This window comes from Lucilia sericata, unplaced genomic scaffold (assembly GCF_015586225.1).
Source record: "Lucilia sericata isolate MDLA Ls3-8-SP2 unplaced genomic scaffold, ASM1558622v1 Contig000379F_arrow, whole genome shotgun sequence".
Classification (NCBI taxonomy): Eukaryota; Metazoa; Arthropoda; class Insecta; order Diptera; family Calliphoridae; genus Lucilia; species Lucilia sericata.
This window is the reverse complement of record NW_023994398.1, coordinates 103,479-127,256: the sequence shown is the minus strand read 5'-3', so window position 1 is coordinate 127,256 and position 23,778 is coordinate 103,479. Positions and strand designations below refer to the sequence as shown.

General features: G+C 32.8%; 1 protein-coding gene across 1 annotated transcript in view; it reads right to left on the bottom strand.

Annotated features, from left to right (window-relative positions):
• LOC119604294 (kinesin-II 85 kDa subunit-like) overlaps window positions 1–23,377 on the bottom strand; it is a 111,933-nt gene extending 88,556 nt beyond the window's left edge. Inside the window, exon 1 of the mRNA XM_037956829.1 lies at window positions 23,090–23,377. Coding sequence (XP_037812757.1) covers window positions 23,090–23,161 — 72 coding nt within the window. The 5' untranslated portion in view covers window positions 23,162–23,377. The remainder of the gene's footprint in view (window positions 1–23,089) is intronic.
• Window positions 23,378–23,778: the final 401 nt, after the last annotated feature.

The following is a 23,778-nucleotide window of genomic DNA, read 5'->3' as shown; positions in this document are numbered from 1 at the left end:
TTTTAAAAAATCAGTTCGGGTCATATTTTTTTTTCAAATTAAACTAGATGTTTTTATTTATAATAAAAAACAGTTTTCTCTGAATTTGAAAAATATCAACCAGTTTTTTTCAAATGTCAACTATTCGAACTACTCGAAAACCGGTTTTTGGAAAATGTCGAATAATCGATCACCCTACGGTATATATAATACCTTTTCTACTTCTGTTGTTGATTATTTAAAAATGTCTAAATATGTGAAGGTGTATTTAAAAAATTAACAACTTTCAGCAAAAAAAAAGAAATATTTTAGTACTCTGAGATGCAAAAAAGTACCCTCTGAAATATTTTTTGATACTGAAACAAAATCTCATTTTCCATCCCTGATATTTACTAACTATAAAAACACTAACAACAAGTACTTGTCGATCATCTCATAGCGGGAAGATCAGCGCAAAGAGGAATCGACAAGGAAACATTTTTTACACACACTCGTTCATAAGTACAATAGTTAGTACCCTACACCCTAGCAGAGTCGGTAAGTTCAAGTATTTGTAACTTACATTTCCTAATATATAATTTTTAATAAATATATATTTTACACTATTTTCAACACATTTGCTATCATAAACACCCACCCACCCACTTCATGAAATTTTACCCATTTTATTTTTCTAAAGTGTTGAAAAATAGATATTGACGTCTTTTTAATAGTGCAATATCTTTTACAATTTATAAAGAACCCAACCTAATTTATCTTGCTTGTATACACTACCCGACCCATAACCTAAGCTCAAAAATGTCAGATCTAAGATCTTTGACTGCCGACTTAATGCGTTATATTCAAATGGATATGAATGCCTTTGATGAGGATTATCGCACTGATGGTGGTGGAGGGTATAAAAATATTTTGGGAAAATTTCATCTCAATATCACTTTTTTGTGGACGCTATCTTGCCAACAACATACAGATGGACAGACGGACATTGCTAGATCGTCTTAGAATCTTACGAGGTCCCAGAATATATATACTTTATGGGGTCTGTGAACAATGTTTTACACACGGAATGACAAAATCAGTATACCCCCCATCTTTTTTGATGGTGTTTATAAAAATAATACATTCAGTGAACAATTTTTTTCTCATGAAAAAGAGCGCACCATAGGCTCCATAGTGGCCTAGGTGTATTTCTTCGTATCTGATGTAGTATACATATATCCTCCTATCAACCTAACCCTAACCTCCGTCTGTCCTGCTGGCTGTCCATGTAAACCTTGTTCGAAAGCTACAGGCCATAATTTTCAAGATATTTGGATAAAATTTGGAACGTACGAGTTTTTCGTCACAAGGACGATGGCTATTGAAAATAGTTGAAATCGGTCCATTATTTCAAATAGCCCCCACCCCTTCCGATTTGGGGGTTTAAACTCATAACTACGTCAAACATACTATCTCACCAAAAATTTTATATAGGTATAAATAACCATGCCAATTTTTAAAATGATCGGCCGTCGTTTGAACCTAGCCCCCATACAAATCCCCCTTTAAAAAATATCTTTAACGTCCAAAAATTGATTTATAAGCATTAGTTTCGTGATGAAATTCAGCATAACTAACATCCCTCTTCCCAATTTGTTGAGGATCGGCCCATATTTGACCCTAACTATCATATGAAGCCTCTTTTAGAAATTTTGGTTTTCATCAATAAATTACTTTCAAGCATCGGAATTAAGTTAAAATTCAACATAAAAATATGAAAAATAAATAATTTTTAAAATATACCCATGGTGTACGGTGTCATATAGTCGGACATGGCCGACTTTCATGCTTGTTAGTTATTGAAATTATACACTACCGATAACGCTAAAATATCAGTACCGAAATGAGCCCAAATACCGATACCGCTACCTTATCACCGTTTCAAAACGGTTGCCAACCTTGATCAAAATTTTGTGTAGAAGGATACGGATGGTATCGTCTAAACACAAAAAGTATAAATTATACGACTTTTATTCTCTTTTTATACCCACCATCAAAAGAGATGGGGGTATATTGATTTTGTCATTCCGTTTGTAACACATCGAAATATTGGTCATTGACCCACAAAAGTATATATATTCTGGGTCCTCATTAAATTCTAAGACGATCTAGCCATATCCGTCCGTCTGTCTGTCTGTCTGTTGAAAGCACGATAGAGTCCGAATGGAAAGAGCTAGAGGGTTGTAATTTCACAAAAATATTTTTAAAAGGTAAGGTTTGTTTGGTATTGAAAATGGGCAATATCAGTCCACGTTTTCGGATAGCCCCCATACAAGTGGCCCTCGAAAAGTAGCTTTAACAGCCATAACTTGATTAAAAATACGAATATAGCGATGAAATTCGACATAAGTAAGTTTCTTGTGATCCAAAATCACTATACAAAATTTTATGAGGATCGGTCCATAATTGACCCTACCCCCCATATAAGGCCCCTTTAGAAAATGACTTTAACGCTCATTACTGGCTTAAAAATACTATTATATAGATGAAATTCGACATAAGTAAGTTTCATACGAGTCAAAATCTATCTAAACATTTTTTTGTTGATCGGTCCATGATTGACCCTACCCCCCATATAAGGTCCCCTTCAGAAAATGACTGCAACGCTCATTAATGACTTAAAAATACGAGTGTAGCGATGAAATTCGACACAAATAAATTTAATACGAACCAAATTCTGTCTACCAAATTTTATGGGGATCGACCCATAATTGACCCTACCCTCCTATATAAGGTTCCCTTCAGAAAATTACTTTAACGTTTATAACTGGCCTAAAAATACGAATATATAGATGAAATTTGACATAAGTAAGTTTCATTCGAGTCAAACGAGGTTTGATGGTGGGTATATAAGATTCGGCATAGCCGAATGTAATACTCTTACTTGTTTGAAATACGGATGGAATTTCATCTTACTTTTTCATTAGACTTTATGTACGCAAAGTGTGATCGTGTGAAGGCCCCTTAAGGAAATATATTTTGGTTTTAGCTTTCTCAATTTTTAGTAAAGTACCTTTTCAAAGGCTTTGAAGAGTTTAAATCATGCTTTATAGGAGAAAATGATTAGAAATCCGAAATTTTAAGTGTAAATATTTTTCTAGGTTTACGAAATTAAAAATTTTAAAGGTAATTTTTTACCATTCCTAAGCCTAAAGAATTTTGAAAAGGGGAAAAATGTGTGTTTTTGGTAAACTTTGTGAAAGTTGTTCTCAATTATATATTTTGAATATATATTTTAATTTCGACATATTAATTTCAGGGGTAAAAAGCAAAGTCAATGTTAATTTGCAATAAATTTAATATTATAAATCACTTAAAATCCCGGGTACAAAAAGCTATTATATATATATATATATATATATATATATATATATATATATATATATATATATATATATATATACAAGATTTTTGTATCCGGCGTTGCACGGGGTTTTAAGTGGTTTCATAACATTATACTTAAGTATTCTCCCGTCAGAGTAAACTAAAAAATCTGCTAATTTTTCCCTAACTTCTTCATGTTTCAAAAAATGCTGAAGGTCTCCTTATGAAGAAACTCCTTATAATTTCTTTGTGATCTTTTAAAGCTATAAAAGAAATCTCATTGAATTTGTACCAAAAATACTACCCATACCCTCTTTCTCCATTGAATTATTAAAATTTAATATGAATTATTAAAGTTTAATATATATAATGAATTATTAAAGTTTAATATATTTTTTATCATTTCAGAAATCGATGTTGTAGAACATTTATTAAGAAAACCACGTCAAAGAGGAACCTTTCCTCTTTAATGATGTTTTGCAAAAACATTTTTGAAAAACACATTTTTTGACCGATTACGGAAAAATATTAATAAAAAAATATATATTTCTCAAATTTCATAAAAGCACAAAAAATGTAGCAAAGGAACACATAATTAGCCGATTTTTACCGTTTAGTTTGAATTTTTTCCTGTTTTCCCTTTCGAATACACATACCTCTGAAACTACCCTGCCAGCAATTTTGTAGTCGACTACGAGAAAAATTCACTTCTAGTTTACTTTTACAGACTGACTATAAGATAACTACAATGTAATGCAGAGCTGTCCCGAAATTTTGTATTTGGCAACGTAAAGAACCGACTTTTAAATACTAACTGCAAGCTAACTATAATGTAATGCAGAAGTGCCTCAAAATTATCTGGAGAGAATTAATTGTATTTCAACATGTTTTCTCTTGTTTCTCTATTATTATGATTTTATTTGTTAACTTTAGTAGACTGACTATAAACGAACAACAATGTAATGCAGAAATGTTCCAAAATTTTGGTATTTATTAACGTAAACAACAGACTTTTAAAGACTAGCTACAAGCTAACTATCATATAATGCGGGAGTACCCCAAAATTATCTGGAGAGCATTTTGTTTCGACATGTTTTCTCATGTTTCTTTATTATTTGGAATTTTGTTTTACATTTTTGTCATTTTCTTCTATACGTTGTGAAATTAGAGTCAGTAAATCGGAAAAATTAATTATAAAAGGTTAAATATTTCAAAACTCGGTCCCTAAATTCTAAATTCTGCTGATTAATACTGTAAATACATTACCAGTTAACATTACACATAACATTTTAAAATTTATTTTAGATTTGGATCAATGGGAATCATGGAAATAATGAACAAATCATTCATAATTTTATGGATACCGGTGTTATTTATTATTAGTTCCCCTGCAGAAAACTGATGTCTATTAATTTTAACGAACTAATATCATAACTTGTATTAAAGCGAAATGTAATTTAGATAACTAGTAGTTAAATTTTAAATATATTTAATTAAAATATAATTAATTAATACAGTAGGGAATTCAAAAGAAAACAATTGCTTGACTTTTCTGCAACTAACTTTAAGTTAGTTAATAAAGAGTTACCTTTAAGCTAATTTTTTAGTAACTAACTTTAAGCTAGTTGAAAACTCATGCAGAGTCGGACAATTGACTACTGCGTAGGACATCGCCATGTTAAAATAGTCAGTTGGCTCCATTAAAAATAATCCAAGAATCAACCATAACTAGTTGATGAAAAAGTCGGCTTTTAATGCATTGAAAGTTAGTTGAGTTGCTGGCAGGGTAAATACTCATCGTCTAAAATATTTTTACTTTAGAGCAGAATCAGGCAACGCCTGCTATTGGTCAGTTTTTGCAAGAGCGAAAAATAAGAAAAGAGAACGATTTGTACTCTCATATTGAATTCAACACAGGCATGGAAAATGATAATTTTGAAATGGTGGTATTTTAAATAAAAATATTAGTTTTTTAGATTAAAATTTGTAAATGTCATTAGACTTCTTTGCTTGTATCTATTTAAGAAAGCATTTTAGATTAAAATTAGTTTATTTTGGAAAATGTACCTATTAAATTTTTAAATTTTAAAACAAAACCTTCTGAATAAAAATAAACAAAACGACTTAGTCTCGCTTGTGCTTTCATGCAGTGAGGTTGGATGTACGCTTGATGCTAGAGAAACAAATAAAGAAATGTTTAATTTAGAATGGGAAAATGATTTTTTGTTTGCCGAAAATTTTTTTGGCAAACCTGAATGTTTGATTTGTAATCGGACGATGTCACGAACCAAGAAATTTAATACAATTTTTCGAAAATTTCCCTTTTTATAGAATATTTTTAAACAATTATCTTTTTTTATACAGTATAGTTCTTATGAATACATTGTTTTTGTTTTACTTAATTAATTTTTTCTTAAATAAGATTTATTTGCTTTAATAGGTTTGTTTCTATAATAATTTTGATAATTTTTTTAAGTAAAATTTCTCCAATAAAATATGAATACAAATCAAACACTGTTTTTTAGATTCGGGTAAAATTTTGAAAAATAAACTATTTTCAAACCCATTCGGGCATATCTGCAAAAAAATAAATTTTGAAATATTAAAAACAGCTAAAGAGATTAAAAAAAAATCATTAAAAATACATTTATTTTGCAAAAGTTCATAATTCTAAAAACATACATAGTTGTCCATCCCTGCATTAGCAGATTTTCATGTACAAAAGAATGAAACAAGCGACAACTCAACTACCTTCAATGAACGCTCAAACGAGACTGAATGTGTTTTTAATATATGTGAGTATGTTGTTGTAAATTTAGTAACGATCGAAAAGCACGCGTGCATAGAAAATGCTTTGCTCTGATATAAACACACAAAACACAAAATACACAAGGCAATAAAACCAACAGACATCCAAACATACGAAACGAAATACAGAAAAAAACCAAAAACAAGGCAATGAAACCAACAGACATCCAAACATACGAAATTCAATACACCAAGAAAACAAAAACAATATACACAAGGCAATGAAACACACAGCCATCCAAACATACGAAATTGAATGCACCAAGAAACAAAAACAATATACACAAGGCAATGAAACACACAGCCATCCAAACATACGAAACGACCCTTCAAATATTTAGAAGACGAAACTATTGCGCATCACCCCAGACGCCACGTCAGAAACATTTCTGGACGATTGTCAGACGAGAACACACATTTTACAAAAACAAAATACATTGATTTCGAATTTTCGACTTCTAGAAATATATTTTTAAGTGACTGCCGGATGATAGTTAGAAGAGAGCATCCATTTTGCTTAAACAAAAAACCATGACTGTTGAATTTTTTTCATCTGGAAGTATACGTTTTAGTGACTTCTGTATGAGAGTTGGGTGAGAACACACATTTTACAATAACAAAATACATTGTTTCCTAATTTGTATCTTCTTGATTTGTATATTTATGGAAGACAGTTTGAAGAGTGTTCACATTAATGTTGTATTTTATTCATCTGAAAGTGTGGATTGTAGTCACTTCTGGACGTTTGTCAGACGAGAGCACACATTTTACAAAAACAAAATACATTGATTTCTAGTTTTCGCCGTCTGGAAGTATACTTTTAGGTTACTTCCGGATGATAGTAAAAAGAGTACAAAAAAAATATAAATACTCCATTTTTTAGCGTGAACGTGAAAAAAATAAAAATAAATAATGCAGAAATTTTGCTAAGTTCAGTGATGTTTTGTGTTTTGTCCAGTCATGTTCAGTTTTAATTATTCATTGTAAAACTTAAATGAGTTATTGAATTTAATTTTCATAGAAAAATAGTGTAGTTAATATATTGTGAATCTTAAGTAATAACAAGTTAGAGTGCTATATTCGGCTGAGCCGAATCTTAAATACCCTCCACCAGCTACTTTTATATTAATACTTTTCTAATTGATCAAATATTTGTAGAAATAAGTTTTCTCATATCTTAAATAGAAAAATCCCTAGATTCAAACAGCTCAAATCTATTACAATTCCAAGATTTATTGAACATTACCAACGCTTGGCGATTTTTATTAATTTGCATGTATGCATGTGTGTGAAAGATTTAAGGATTTTCAAAATACATATATATATTTTTTTTCTACACAAATTGATAATGCAACTAGTATGGGAGATATGACCAATTATAGACCGATCGTAAAAAATTCTTTAAGCAAAACTTCTGGACATGAAAGCTATATTTCAGTAAAATTTTGTATCTATATCGTAATTTAGTAATAAGTAATGTGTGTTATGAACCGATCGTGCAAAAATCTTGAAATAGAATTTTTGTATCAATAGCTTTATTTGGTAATGAGTAATGTGCATTTAAGAGATTTTCGAAAGAGGACCTTGTATGGGAGCTATGACCAATTATGGATCGATCGGAAAAAAATTTCACAGTAATATTTCTGTATGTGAGAGCAATACTTGTACCGAACTATATATGGATATTTTAATTTAGTAATGAGTGACGTGCGTTTAAGTGATTTTCGGGAGGGGACCTTGTATGGAAGCTATGACCAATTATGGACCGATAGGAAAAAAAATTCCACAGTAATATTTCTGTATATGTGAGCAATACCTGTACCAAGTTTTATGTGGATATCTTAATTTAGTAATGAGTTATGTGAGTTTAAGTGATTTTCGGGAGGGGACCTTGAGTGGGAGCTATGACCAATTATGAACCGATCGGAAAAAAAATTTACAGTAATATTTTTGTGCATATGAACAATACTTGTACCAAATTTTATATAGATATCTTAATTTGTTAATGAGTTATGTGCGTTTAAGTGATTTTCGGGAGGGGACCGTGTATGGGAGCTATGACCAATTATGGACCGATCAGAAAAGAAATTCTCAGTAAAATTTCTGTATGTGAGAGTAATACATGTACCAAATTTTATATGGGTATCTTAATTTTGTAATGAGTTATGCGCGTTTAATTGATTTTCGGGAGGAGACCTTGTATGGGAGCTATGACCAATTATGAACCGATGGAAAAAAAAAAAATTCACAGTAATACTTCTGTATGTGAGGGCAATACTTATACCAAATTTTATATAGATAACTTGATTTAGAAATGAATTATTTGCGTTTAAGTTATTTTCGGGAGGGGACCTTGTATGGGAGCTATGTCCAATTATGGACCGATCAAGAAAATTTTTTCTCTGAATGAATTCTATTGATATAAGATTTTTATTTGTAAAATTTTGTAAAGATTTCGACATTGTGACGGAAGTTATTAACAAAAAACCCATTTTCCGGGAATATGTACTTTTGTATGGGAGGTATATGAAATTGTGGACCGATTCTGGCAATTTTAAGCAGGAGTCAAGCTCTTGTGTAGAAACGAATGTATGCTGATGTTTATGGAATTATCTTTCAGAGTTTTCGAGAAAATTACACCAGAATGTGTAAAATATGCTTATTTTTTTCGAGGTTGTTTCAAATTTTGATTCATAACTTTTCCCGGTGAGAACCGATTTTGCTCATTTTCAATACCAAACTGCCTAGGACAATAATAAATATTTTGGGTGAATTTCGTTAATTTTTGTTGCTTCGTGTTAACGTGAGAATGTTTTATACAGACAGACAGACAGACGGACATAGCTAAATCGACTCAGAATTTCATAAGGTCCAAGAATATATATACTTTGTTGGGTCTCAGATGAATATTTCTTGGTGTTACACACGGAATGACAAAGTTATATATACCCTCTATCACCACTGATGGTGGTGGAGGGTATAAAAAGCAATATGACAGTGTTGTGTTAAAAGTCAACTGTTAATAAACATTTAAAAAGTAATTATCTTCAAGGATTATATAAATAAAATTAAAAAGTAAGTTGTCATATTTTACATTAAAATACTATTTTAGGAATAAGTTAACAACTCTAAACGGCTTCCATTTCCATTATTTTTAAACGAAGTCTAATATGTTTAATTAAAAATGTTGTTATATTAAATTTCGTCTCTCTCTTAATTGGTTTAGGAGTTATAAGCATTTAAAGACTTTTTCAAGTTGTACGTTTCGGCTTTCATTTGATGAACATTGCATTTTTAACCTATTTAGATTTATTTTAGATAAATCTTAACTTTCAATATTTTTTAAACTATTTGCGCGTTTAGGTCCTGTTTCTAGATTACTTATGATCACTTTGAGCTAAAATTTTATTTGTATTTCATTATCGTAACAAAAACAAAATACATTAAAATGTTTACTTAAAGTATTCAAACGCTATCTGGAATCATTATATTGAAATTAATACTACGGTTTTATACATAAATTATTTTTTGACTTGGGTCACTCGACACGAAATTGCCCATATAAGATATTTAATATTGAAATCAGATATTTTTAAACCCACCTTCTTTAAATAAATACAATTTTATTAATTTTCATATAGCTTTGGATTTAATTATTCTAATTATAGGTACTTTTTTAGTTATTAACACCAGGTATTTCTATGATCTATCATATGATACTAATATTCTTAATATTGAGCATGCCGTTCCCAAGATATTAAACCTAAGTAGATAGTTTTTGAACGTGTATAACTCCTTAATTAGAAGAGAGCAAAAAAAAATAGTATTGCAGTATTAGTGTCAAAAGCAATATCCCGTTTAGGGTCGTTAAGGTGTTTCTATCGTTAGTGACTGTAAATAATTTTAAAAATAATCCATGGCTTAGTAATTTCAGATCTTTATAGATGGTTTAATTCCAAGTTATTTAAAAAATGTTCATGAAAGGTAATGTTTTTATTGATTCAAAACAATAAATAAATAAATTAAATAATTTTTAATTATTTTATTTTTTTAGAAAGCAGTAGCTAATATTGTACCCCCTATTAAAATACTTCTAACCGAATTAAAATATAAAAAAGGGATCTGGTAAGTTATATATGTCTTATTTCATCACGAGGTTTCATTAAAAATGTCGATTATTCGCAGAAAATGTAAAAAATGGATCTGTCCGTTTAAACTTTGGTGGTAAATGTATTGGACATAAGAGAATCCTATTTTTATTGCTTCCTAAAGTATAACAGGTAATTTCAATAAATACAAGAGTATGTATATTCAATATTAATTATAACATTATTTTGGTTTATTTTGTTGAAGGATTAATGCGTTCCAAAATATAACTCTTACAATTTGATGGATTGATCATAAAATTTATGAAGAACTACAAAAATATTTTAGAGTCCAACGTTTTACAATTTTTGGAAGTATACCAGTCAACACTTGGAATATTAATACAAATTTCGTGAAAATTATCTTATTATAAGGTAATAATTCTAAATTTTTGATACATATGAACCACATACTGTATATATTGCTTAAGAACTGCTGTATAATTTAAAACAAAATAACTAAAAAGGGACTTTTTTGTACTAGGTAGTCACTTCAAGAAGTGACTTCCTAGTCACATCTAGAAGAGTCTTTGGCAACTTTCCAAGAGTCACTTCAAGAAGTGACTTCCTTCATTTTTTATGAAATTTTCAGAGGTTGTCTCGGATTTTTGCTTATATCTCCGTTGTTTATGAACGGATTTTGCTGATTTTAAATAGGAAACTTCTCGAAAGCATATCTGATAGAATTATTGAAGATTTGGATCCCGAAGATATCTGGGGTCTTCAGAAAACTGATTTCAACAGACAGACGGACAGACAGACAGACAGACGGACATGGCTTAATCGACTCCGCTATCTATAAGGATTTAGAATATATATACTTTATGGGGTCGGAAAATTATATTTTGGAAATTACAAACGGAATGACAAACTTATATATACCCTTCTCACGAAGGTGAAGGGTATAAAAATATGCACATTTAAAATATGGTACTGTTCAAAATATTTGTAGTATTTTTGCAAAAAATATTTACACAATATTGCATATTGCAGCTTACAGACAAATATAATTTTTTTCATATACAATATATTTCGCAGCAACTCGCTAACATATTTGAAATGCCCACATATATTTTATATTGCTTGCCTATAATATCAAAATATTTTCCTACATAAATTATTCGTACACTGAAAATAATCCATGCTCAACTTTACGAAAAAAAATTTCGTAACTTCTTTTTTCGTAATATTTACAAAAAATTTCGTGTATAATACGAAATATTATTTAATAAAACCCTTTTGTATTTTTACGAAAGTACGAAAGCCTTTCGTAATATTTTTTTCTTAAATTTTAGCGAAATTAAACATAATGATATTAATTATATTATCATTAAATAAAACTACATCATTTTTATAAAATTTAAGAAAAAGTAAATTATAATTCACGAACTATTTTGATAAACAAATAAAAAATTAGTTTGGAGAATAATCTTTAACTAAAATAAAAAAAGTTATTTTAAAATGAACAAAAATGTTTGCATAAATTAATATTTCGTAAATTTTATATTTATTCAAAATTCACTTTTTCAATTTATGTAAATTAAATTTTTCAAGATTATTTTGCATTATACTAAAATATTTCGTACAATTTCGTATATATTACGAAAGAATTTCGTGGTGCGAAACAACGAAGGATTCGTACAATGTACGACATTTTTCGTATATATTAGGCATGGATTTTTTTCAGTGTAGGAAAAAATATTCAAGACATCAAGGCAAAAAATATACGACCTTGAAATGTGCGCAAGCAGTGCATATATGTGACGACGAAAATACTAAATAAAACGATAGTCGCGACTATGAGGTTGTAATATTTTTACTACAAAATTTAAATATTTTTTAATATAGGACATCATTTATGGTCTAAAATTTTACATTTTATGTTGGAATTGAAAGATTATAAAATGTGAGGAATGTATGCAAAAATAACCAAATATTAATTAGAAAACAAGTAAGAAATTATAGTCGGGCGAGGCCGACCACATAATACCCTACACCTGTTACAAAAAAAAAATGTGATTTAGGTTTCATAATAAAGCATTTAAGTTGAATTGTACAGGTTGAATTCAACAGGTTTCGTCTCCGGTACCATGGAAGATCGTGCACCAAATTTCATTGAATTATCTTCAAAATTGCGACCTGTAGTTTGATTACAAGGCCCTATTCGGGGGTTCAGTTGTATAGGGGCTAGGTGAGATAATAGACCGATGTTAACCATTTTCAATAGGCTTCGTCTCTGGTACCATAGAAGATCGTGTGCCAAATTTCATTGGATTATCTTCAAAATTGCGATCTGTAGTTTGATTACAAGATTTACATGGACGGACGGACATAGCTAAATCGACTCAGAAAATGATTCTAAGCCAATTGGTATACTTTAAGGTGGGTATAGGACCAATATTATTGTGCGTTACAAACATCAGCACAAACCCAATATACCCTCCCCACTAAAGTGGCGTAGGGTATAATAATTGAAAACATCTGTAGCTATATTTGTATAAATGTTCAATGTACATATATTAAATTAAATTAATTTGTATGTGGAGTATTAAAATGTATTTATTTGTATTGATTGTAAAAGTTAATATAATTAGAAAAATTTATATAACTAGAAAATATATGTGAAGATGCAAAAAATACAATTAAGTTTTTACATAAAATGACAATTATATATACAATTAGCATACCCTGGGTGCTTCGCTACCCTAACTTTAATTAAATACATACACAATTTTGTTTTCTTTTACTCCCGAGGGAGAGTATTCAGTTAAAGCTTTCTTACAATCCAATACGGTCTTAGATTTAGTTCTATCACCTGACATCGCCCTAATTGCCTTCTGGCTGTCGGTAAATATATTAAGCGCTGTGGGCGCCATATTTATTCTAATCCAATTTACGCATTCCGTTATTGCTCGTACTTCTGCCTGGAAGCTTGTGTTATCATTTGGTAAACGGTGGTATATTTCTGTTTCTGGGTCTTCAATATAGAAACCCAGCCCCACTTTGTCCCCCAATTTAGAGCCATCCGTGTAACAACGGATTCCTACTGGAATTTGCTCCCATGTTCCGCTTGACCAAGACATTCTATCTGGGATCAGCGTTTCAAATTTTCCGACATATTCTGTGTCTGGTATATGATCAGGCACGTCCGATGATTGTGTATAACCTTCCAATGTGTCCAGTATACATTGATGACGTGTCCTATAACCGCTTTTGGTCAGTTCGCCTAAAGTAAAGAGCCGTTCGGCTGTAAGCGCCGCCTCATATCTTAAATATGTTTCAATGGGTGGAATATCTAGCAACGTTTCCAGAGCCTTGGTTGAAGTAGTACACATGGCACCACTTATACCCAAGCAGCATGTACGCTGAACTCCCTGTAGTAGTTTGATACATAGACATTTTTGTCTTTCTTGTGAAAAGACAGATATCCGTTTTTGCCGGGTTAACATTGAGGCCTCTCGGTTGAGTCCAGCTCAAGGCCGTATTCAGAGCCACCTCAGCACACAAGTAATTTGGATCCCTTCCCATTAAAAGTATTACGACATCGTCTGCATAACAGACAGGTCTAAGTCCTTTCTCAGTTAGGGTCCTTAGGAGGCTATTAATCGTGGTAAAGGTGACAAAATGCCACCCTGTGGTATACCGCGAAATACCTTTTTCCTGATAGTTATATCGTACATCTCGCAGCTTATCCATCTGTTCCTTAGCATGTGGTTGATCCAGTTACGGAGCACCCGGTCAACATAAAACTGGTCTAGGGATTGGATAAGGGTATCAGTGTGCACGTTATTGAAGGCGCCTTCGATGTCAATGCATACCGCCAGTGTATACAGTTTCCTATCAAAGGATGCACCTATGTAGTGGACAACTTCGTTTAAAGCGGTTTCCACCGATCGTCCCTTTACATAAGCATGCTGCTTAAATTTTAGGTCTTTATCGGGTATACTGCTATGTGAATTTCAAGCATGCAGTGAATATTTGAGACAGATGTACGGAAACCAGTCCCGCCTCCATCTGTAAGAGTGCCGGGAAAATGCCATCCGGCCCTGCAGCTTTATAGGGAGCGAAGATCTTGATTACCCCTTTAACCATATCAGATGTAACTACAATTTCCATGTTAGCCTCCCCTTCCTCCAATATCGGTTCATCTATGTTATTCGATATACCGGGTGGAAAATGAGAGTCCATTAGGAGTTTCATTGTCTCCTCCATATCCTCCAGCCTCCTGCTCGTATCATCGACCATAGATTCCGGTTGGACATGAGTTTTGGATAGGAATTTTTTTATCTTCAATACGTCATTTACGCTGTCTACCTGTTCACAGAAAAGTTTCCAGGAGTCTCGCTTGGCTTTACGAACAATTTTCTTATATTCACCAAGTTTACTACGATACTCATCCCAGTATACTGTGGTCTTTTTACGCCGTGCCCGGTTAAATAGTTTGCGAAGAGTCTTACCAAGGTTCCGGATCTACCCGGTTACCCACGGTTTCTCCTGGGCAGATCTCCGCTCTCGCAGAGGTCAGCTGTCCTCGAACGATTCAACCAAGGCACTTGTGAGCATTTCTACTTTGGCGTCTATGTCCTCTTTATTTCGACATTGAAAAGTGTTCTGACATAAACGGTTCTTTAGTAAGGAACCGAACATTGTCCAATTAGTTTTAGACTTATTCCGAAACTTTATCGGCTTTGGTGGCTGCCGTAGTATTCTGAATCTTATGTACCGATGGTCAGAAAAGGAGTGCTCGTCCGAAACTCTCCAATCCTGAATTTCGTTTATAAGCTCTTCTGAACATATAGTTATATCTAATACTTCTTCTCTGATTCTATTGACGAAGGTAGCTTTATTACCTAAGTTCGATGTGATCAAGTCTTTAGTATTAAGGAAATCCATAAGGGCTTGTCCCCTGCGATTGGTGTTTGTACTACCCCAAGCTACATGGTGGGAGTTGGCATCACAACCTATTACAATTTTCTTATTTTGCCTTTGTACCTCTTCTACCAGTTTCATCAGCTCCGACGTTGATGGTAGTGTCGGAGAATCGAAAGGCAGGTAAACAGATGCAAGGTATATGTTGCCACGACCTTGCTTCAGTACCGTTGCATCCGATGTGGATAATCCTGTTTAGAGGAGAAAACATAAATTCTTGTGACATAAGATACATGTTCTCGGTCGAGACCCTGTATCAGCGTAGAAAAGTTGGAAATTTACGTGATTTAATCCAGAAACCTTGTTGCGAATCGTCCAAGGTTCCTGGATTAAAGCTATATGTATCTTACCTGTGTTAATTTTAGCCATCAGAGCGTTGGTAGCTGTCTCGCTCCGATGGAGGTTTATTTGGATAACCTCAATCATTGTCATCCATTTAAACTGTCTTCCAGCGAGCTAGTGATCACATCTCCGCTCGTTGGATTTGACTCCTCCGGGTAACCTGAAGTGGCTATTAATGCAGTGGGTACCATTGATGGCACTGCGGTGTCCTTATCATAGGAAGGCATAGGAAGAGCAGTCTTTTTAATCGACACTTTCCCAATTTTGGACAGCACTGCTGTTCTGTCTTCTGGCGAGAGAGGGATTTCCTCCTCGCTTTTAGGATTTGACTCCTCAAAATTACCAGTACTTGCTAATGATGCTTTGAGTACCGTCTTAGGTGTTTTGGTGTCCTTATCGGGGCCGGTTTTGACATCCCTTTCAATCGGCACCTCCCCAATTTTCGAAAGGGCAGCTGCACCTTCTTTTGGCGAGTTAGTGGTATCTTCCTCGCTTTTAGGATTTGACACCTTAACGTTATCAGTAGTTGCTACTGATGATGACACTGATGGTCTTAGGTATTTTAGTGTCCTTTTCGAGGCTTGTTGTAACAGCCCTTCCAATCGGCACCTTCCCAATTTTTAATATGACAGCTTTAGAGGCGAAGTAAGCCCTACCTTTATTCTTGGCAAGACTAGCCATAGATTTCTGGTCGATACCTATTACAAATAAAGTTCCCTCAGGTTCTTCTTTCCTGTAAAAGACGACATTTTGACCACCAAGATTTTATAGTATACGTTCATTGGACGGTTTACTGCCCCATCCTTTTATGTAGACAGTGGACTTTAAGAGCACCGGAAGCTCGCTCTTCTTTGCCAGTCCCAACTTAGCGCCGTCCCAGTGACGAGGGATACTTTCCACCAAGTTCTTTAGGGTGCTCACACATTGGTGAGATGCCAACCTCATCAACATCACGCCCATTCTGAACTCGCAGCTCACGCTCTCTATTGGCTGCTGGCCCTTTGAAGCGATTGCGTGGTCCACTATCTTATTGTTCACCAGATCTTCTACCTTACTCTGTTGGTCTATTGGAATTTTGCCTGTCGGATTACCGGTATCGTAAACTGTATAACAGAGATCGTCCCGGTGTCTCCTTTTGGCAACTTTGGAGTAAGATGGCGGCTCTTTTCCTTTTCCACTGTCAAGTGCTTTCAAAAAGTACCAAACAATTTACTCGAATTTGGTCCTATATAGGACTTAGTACTCGAATTCCAAAATAATATACCAACAGCTTATTTTGTGTGGGTAAATAAACTACTTTTTCAAATTTTATAAAAATTGGCTCAATGAGTTTGAATAAAATTAAATTTCCCGTTTTTCCCCTTTTTGGTACTTTTTCCCCAAAAAATAGCAAAAATTTTATTACAATAAATATTACAGAGTTAGTCCATAATTTAATATCAATAATTCAATAAACCCAAAAAGTTTTCATAATGTGCTAAAAAAAAGTACCATAAATACAGTTTTCTCCCTTTTACGCACAAAAAGGACTGAATTTTAAAAAAGTACGAAACAGGTGTCTAATAATTTTGGGAGATGTATCCAAAATATTTATGAAAATTTTATTATGTTAATTAGTTCAAAAGTTATAAGGGGCCAAAAATGGTACCAAAATCACCTTCGTTACACATTTTTACCCCTTAAAAGTACGAATTTCAAAAAAGTACCAGACACCCATCTGCTCATTTTAAGAGTAGATACAGGTGCATTTAAAATGTTTTTTGTATCGCTAATATTGTGTAAGATAATTAAGAAAACCTGTTTTACTCGTTTTTTTCCCCTTTTTACCCGTAAATGTACAAATTTCCAAAAATCCCTCCTTAGTGGATCTACATAACCAAAAACACATCTACTGTCAAAATTTCATGATTCTAGGTTCAGCCGTTCTGGCTGTGCGATGATGAATCAGTCAGTCAGTAACGCTACTCTTTTATATAGCAAGTACTTCTACGCACGCTTACAAATAGGGAGTTAAAGAAGTACTTGCAATTTCTCTTACAAAACAGTTGTTGAGTAAGTTGTTTTGTTTTTATACCCTTCACCTTCGTGAGAAGGGTATATATAAGTTTGTCATTCCGTTTGTAATTTCCAAAATATAATTTTCCGAACCCATAAAGTATATATATTCTGAATCCTTAAAGATAGCGGAGTCTATTAAGCCATGTCCGTCTGTCTGTCTGTCTGTCAGTCTGTCTGTTGAAATCAGTTTTCTGAAGACCCCAGATATCTTCGGGATCCAAATCTTCAATAATTCTATCAGACATGCTTTCGAGAAGTTTCCTATTTAAAATCAGCAAAATACGTCCATAAACAACGGAGATATAAGCAAAAAACCGAGACAACATCTGAAAATTTCATAAAAAATAAACAACAACAACACTGCTTATTCAGTGCCTTTGTATTTAGTTTTTGTGTTTTTGAGTACTTCGTTTCGTATGTTTGGATGGCTGTGTGTTTCATTGCCTTGTGTATATTGTTTTTGTTTCTTGGTACATTCAATTTCGTATGTTTGGATGGCTGTGTGTTTCATTGCCTTGTGTATATTGTTTTTGTTTTCTTGGTGTATTGAATTTCGTATGTTTGGATGTCTATTGGTTTCATTGCGTTGTGTATTTTGTTTTTTTCTGTATTTCGTTTCGTATGTTTGGATGTCTGTTGGTTTTACTGCCTTGTGTATTTTTATACCCTTCAGCTTCGTGAGAAGGGTATGAAGTCGAAGTGCTTTACGTGAGTACCTGGCGTGTAGCCCTATCTCACGGTGGTACTTTTTCAACCACTGGGTGAGTATCAAGTAAACAACTCACCACTGCCCCTTTGTGTTTGTTACACGCAGGTCGCAATTTTTGTACATGGATATGTCCATGCACTTGCTCAAGTACTCGAGCTATCTAATCTCTTGCCAAAGTAGTCACGTTGGGGAAAGACAGGTGTCATGAGCAAGCTCAATCTACCCCGACATAATGCCGCCCAACCACACTACTAAGGCTCTGTTGATTCGGCAACAGCACCTAGGGGACGTAATTGGTAGTCCGAAAAACACAGATTATATTAATTGACAAGACTTTATTTCAGTGGTCACAGACACCCACTGTGATAGGTTGAGCATAGACTCAACCATGTTGGAAAATCGCTTCAAAATTAAAGAAAGGGCAGTGACGACTTCGCACTCCATTGGCTAGATAGACCGTAGTCTAACTCTCATTCATCATTCATCTTACATCGGTTCCCCATTATCACACATCCGTCAAATCCATCAATCACTCCATTCTCTTTATAGAATCAAAGTAGACATCAGAAACATCGTTCATCATCGTTTACCAATTCTTCGCATTATCAGCTCAATTCCAACATTTTATTATTCCACAGTCATACTCTGTAATTTGTACCGCTCCTTGCATCTAGGGACGATAACAGAAATGTATCTTGAAAATTTATATTTCACCGTGTATCAGTCTTTTAACCAAGCACCCCCTTCCTGCGATTTAGGTTTCAACCACAGCCACTACGTGGATCCCGAAGGAACCTCAACCAACTGACCAGCCAGGACAAGTCCTGTGGGCAACTGGCCACCCGTAGTACCAGATTATTTGGTGCTCTGGTTAGACCTCTTTCCAATTTATGCAAGGACTAGGCCAGGCAGTAAATTGTCAACACCAATTTTTAGTCCCGGAAGACTACAGGTATTGGTAGCACCTATCTACCCAAGGATTGCAATACACCAAGATGCGGTGTGAACACCAAGGAAACATGCCCGGGGGGGGGGGGCGTGAGAAAGGTATATATAAGTTTGTCATTCCGTTTGTAATTTCCAAAATATAATTTTCAGACCCCATAAAGTATATATATTCTGAATCCTTATAGATAGCGGAGTCGATTAAGCCATGTCCGTCTGTCTGTATGTCTGTCCGTTTGTCTTACCCCAGATATCTTCGGGATCCAAATCTTCAATAATTCTATCAGACATAGTTTCGAGAAGTTTCCTATTTAAAATCAGCAAAATCCGTTCATAAACAACGGAGATATAAGCAAAAATCCGAGACAACCTCTGAAAATTTCATAAAAAATAAACAACAACAACACTGCTTATTCATTGCCTTTGTATTTTGTTTTTGTTTTTTTGAGTATTTCGCTTCGTATGTTTGGATGGCTATGTTTTTCATTGCCTTGTGTATATTGTTTTTGTTTTCTTGGTGTATTGAATTTCGTATGTTTGGATGTCTGTTGGTTTCATTGTGTTGTGTATTTTGTTTTTTTCTGTATATCGTTTCGTATGTTTGGATATCTGTTGGTTTTACTGCCTTGTGTATTTATACCCTACACCACTTTAGTGGGGAGGGTATATTGGATTTGTGCTGATGTTTGTAACATACAAAAATATTCGTCCTAGACCCACCTTAAAGTATACCAATCGGCTTAGAATCGTTTTCTGAGTCGATTAAGCTATGTCCGTCCGTCCGTCCGTCTGGCAGGCTGGCTGGCTGGCTGTCCATGTAAACCTTGTGCGCAAGGTACAGGTCGCAATTTTCAAGATAATTGGATGAAATTTGGCACGCACGTTTTATTTGACCTAAGGACGAAGCCTATTGGTTAAAATCGGTCCATTATTTCACCTAGCCCCCATACAACAGAACCCCCCGAAAAGGGCTTCTGAGCTCATAATTATGTTAAATATACAGATATATCGATAAAATACGGCACAACTAAGTTTTATAGAAGTCTTGATGACCCTGCCAAATTTCATAAAGATCGGGCCACATTTGACCCTAGCTCCCATACAAAGTCCCCTTCAGAAAATTACTTGAATGTCCCAAATTAGCTTATAAACACAAATATCGCGATGAAATTCAGCACAATAAAATATTATGTCAATATAAATATATTCACAAAATTTTATCGGGCTTGGTCCATATTTGCCCCTAGCCCCCATATAAAGCCTCTTTCAGAAAATTAGTTTTTCATCCATAAATTGCTTAAATGTATCGGAACAAGGGAATATTGAAGATAAATGCTTTATTATGAAAAATAAATCACATTTAATATTCATAACTGGTGTAGGGTATCATATGGTCGGCCACGCCCGATTATAATTTCTTACTTGTTTTCTTTGTGTGTTTATTTCGTTTAGCGTTGTTGTTGTTCATTATGTTTTGCTATTGCTATAATAAAGATATAGTCGGGAAAATGAAGTTTTCAATACACTATGGCGAAGGGTATATAAGATTCGGCACAGCCTAATATAGCACTCTTACTTGTTTAATAATAAAGAGAGCCAGCTAGAATACGAACCAGGGACTTCGGTTTGTTAGTCAAATGTTCTACACACTGCACCACTGCTTAGCTTTTCTATTGCGCGTCAAATAATGGGTTTCACAAACAAAACTAATTTTGTTTTATTTTTTGTAAAACACAATTCTTAAAAAACAATTAAATAAAATGTGCAAACAAAATGACAAAGCCGAAAATAAAGTACTTCTATATCAGATTATAAGAAAGTCATTACTAGAGTACTTCTAAGTAATACAGGCGGTAAATAGTAGTCATTGAAAAGTAAGTGGTTATGGAAGTACAACGCATTACCGAGTTTTTGCTGGTATACTTGTGTGTGGAAAAGTAGCTATTCCTACATTCTTACCGATATACCTAGTAAGTAAAATTGTTTCTACAGCACCTTACTAGCTGGAACGCAAGTGTATCAAAAAGTATCTACAACAACTTTCTAGTATAAATACATGTGTATTAAGAAGTATCTAAATATGTATATTTTTAAAAAATGCTACCCAAATACATGTATTTACAAATTCATTCATAAGTATAAGGCAATTCCAAAGTATAAATTACAGCACACTTGATTTTCTTTATATTTTAATTTTCTGTTCTCATATACAATGTAATCACAAGTATATTAAGATGTAATGCAAAAAAATTTTATTAAAAATTTAAACTTCATATCCAGAATTTATATATAAGTAAATCAAATTATAAGTAACACAAAGTAAAGCACACAACATTGGATACAATTCCGAGTACTGTGAAAATTTTTTTGATCATAGCTAAGAACAGATTCACGATATCTTTTAAGCACAAAAACTTATATTCGCGTAAATATAGATTTATTTTATGTAAAAAAATAGATTTATTAGAATATTTTCCAAAATAAGTTAAATTTTTCCTCCATTTCCAAATCAAGTGACCTGGCCTGGGGAATTTTTAATAACATTAATTTTTCTGTTTTAAGTCTTTTTGAAATACTAAATCTATGTACATTATGATTCTGTAACAATAATATGTATAAAATATGTATAAAAATCTGTTGTAACTCTGTTTGACTTAAAGTAACAAGAATTATGTATATTATATAAATTATGAGGTGCAATATTAGCTTTGTTTAGAGGTATTAACCGTGTTTCTATTATTCAATACAAATAAATACATTTTAATACTCCACATAAAAATTAAACATTAATTTAATATATGCACATTAAACATTTATACAAACATAGCTACAGACATTTTCAATAATTCTCTAATTAATATTTGGTTATTTTTGCATACATTCCTCACATTTTATAATCTTTCAATTCCAACATAAAATGTAAAATTTTAGACCATAAATGATTTCCTATATTAAATAATATTTAAATTTTGTAGTCAAAATATTACAATTTCATAGTCGCGACTATCGTTTTATTTAGTATTTTCGTCGTCACATATATGCTCTGCTTGCGCACATTTCAAGTTCGTACATTGTAGGTAAACATGTCTTGAATATATTTTACTACGAATAATTTGTGTAGGAAAATATTTTGATATTATAGGCAAGCAATACAAAATATATGTGGGTATTTTAAATATGTTAGCAAGTTGCAGCAAAATATATTGCTTATGAAAAAACTGTATATTTGTCTGTAAGCTGCAATATGTTGTATGGGTAAATATTTTTCGCAAAAATACTACAAATATTTTAAATGGAAGCAATTAAATATATTATTTGGATAAAATAAGTTTAAATTTTAATATTGCATACGTATGAGTATGAGATAATGTGCATTTTGGTTAATAATATATTAGTAATTTTAATCTATGAATATAACACTCTCACTTGTTAAATTTAATTTCTTTTTTTTTGTCCAAGTGAGTCAAACAAATAATATTTCTTTTTTTGTCCAAGTGAGTCAAACAAATAATATAGATAGAATGTATAGATTCCCAGCTTTCGTTTCATACCAATATTAGCATCATACAACACATATAAATATTTAAAATATTCGTTTGAAATTGTCCTTTAAACTTTGAAGTCCTTTTATAAGGACATAAGAGCTGGTTATGAAAATTGGAGTACGCAGAATTGCTATAAATGGAATCTAGTTTCAAATGCATATCAACTTTTCAATGTGTGAAAGCTTTTTTTTCCAAATTGTTACAGAGTGTAACATTTATTTCTTTTTTTAGAACCCCTTCACATACATGTCCATTAGGAAACTCACTCTACAATTGGAATCATGTTCTTTTTTATTCATAGGCCGGCATCTAATAACAACTCGCACATTTTCCGCCATTTTTAATTTTTGCTAAAAAATTAACACTATTATAGCGCAAACGTATTTTACGAGTTCAACAATTGAAACACACACACGCGTTTATACACAAACCCTTGTGTATATATTTATATATGTATGTATGTTCTATGTAGAACAGTATATAGAATTTATAGAAACACAATATTTTCGTAGAGTAAATTAATAACTGTTTTTCAAATAGCCACGTGATGACCAGAAGTGTTCACAGGATACTAACGAAATATAAAAAAATAAAAGGAAAACAAATAATATGTGCTTGTTGTGTCCCCATGAAACAAATTTTCATTAGGTGCATGCACCCCAATTCAATACTACGTAGTAATTATAAAAGCTTTATTGATAAATTAACGTCTATGCATTGTGATGGTATGTTAGTATCCCTGCCAGCAACTCAACTAACTTTAAATTCATTAAAAGCCGATTTTTTAATGGAGCCAACTGACTATTTTAACATGGCGATGTCCTACACAGTAGTCAATTGTCCGACTCTGCATGACTTTTCAACTAGCTTAAAGTTAGTTACTAAAAAATTAGCTTAAAGATACTTTATTAACTAACTTAAAGTTAGTTGCAGAAAAGTCAAGTAATAACTTTCT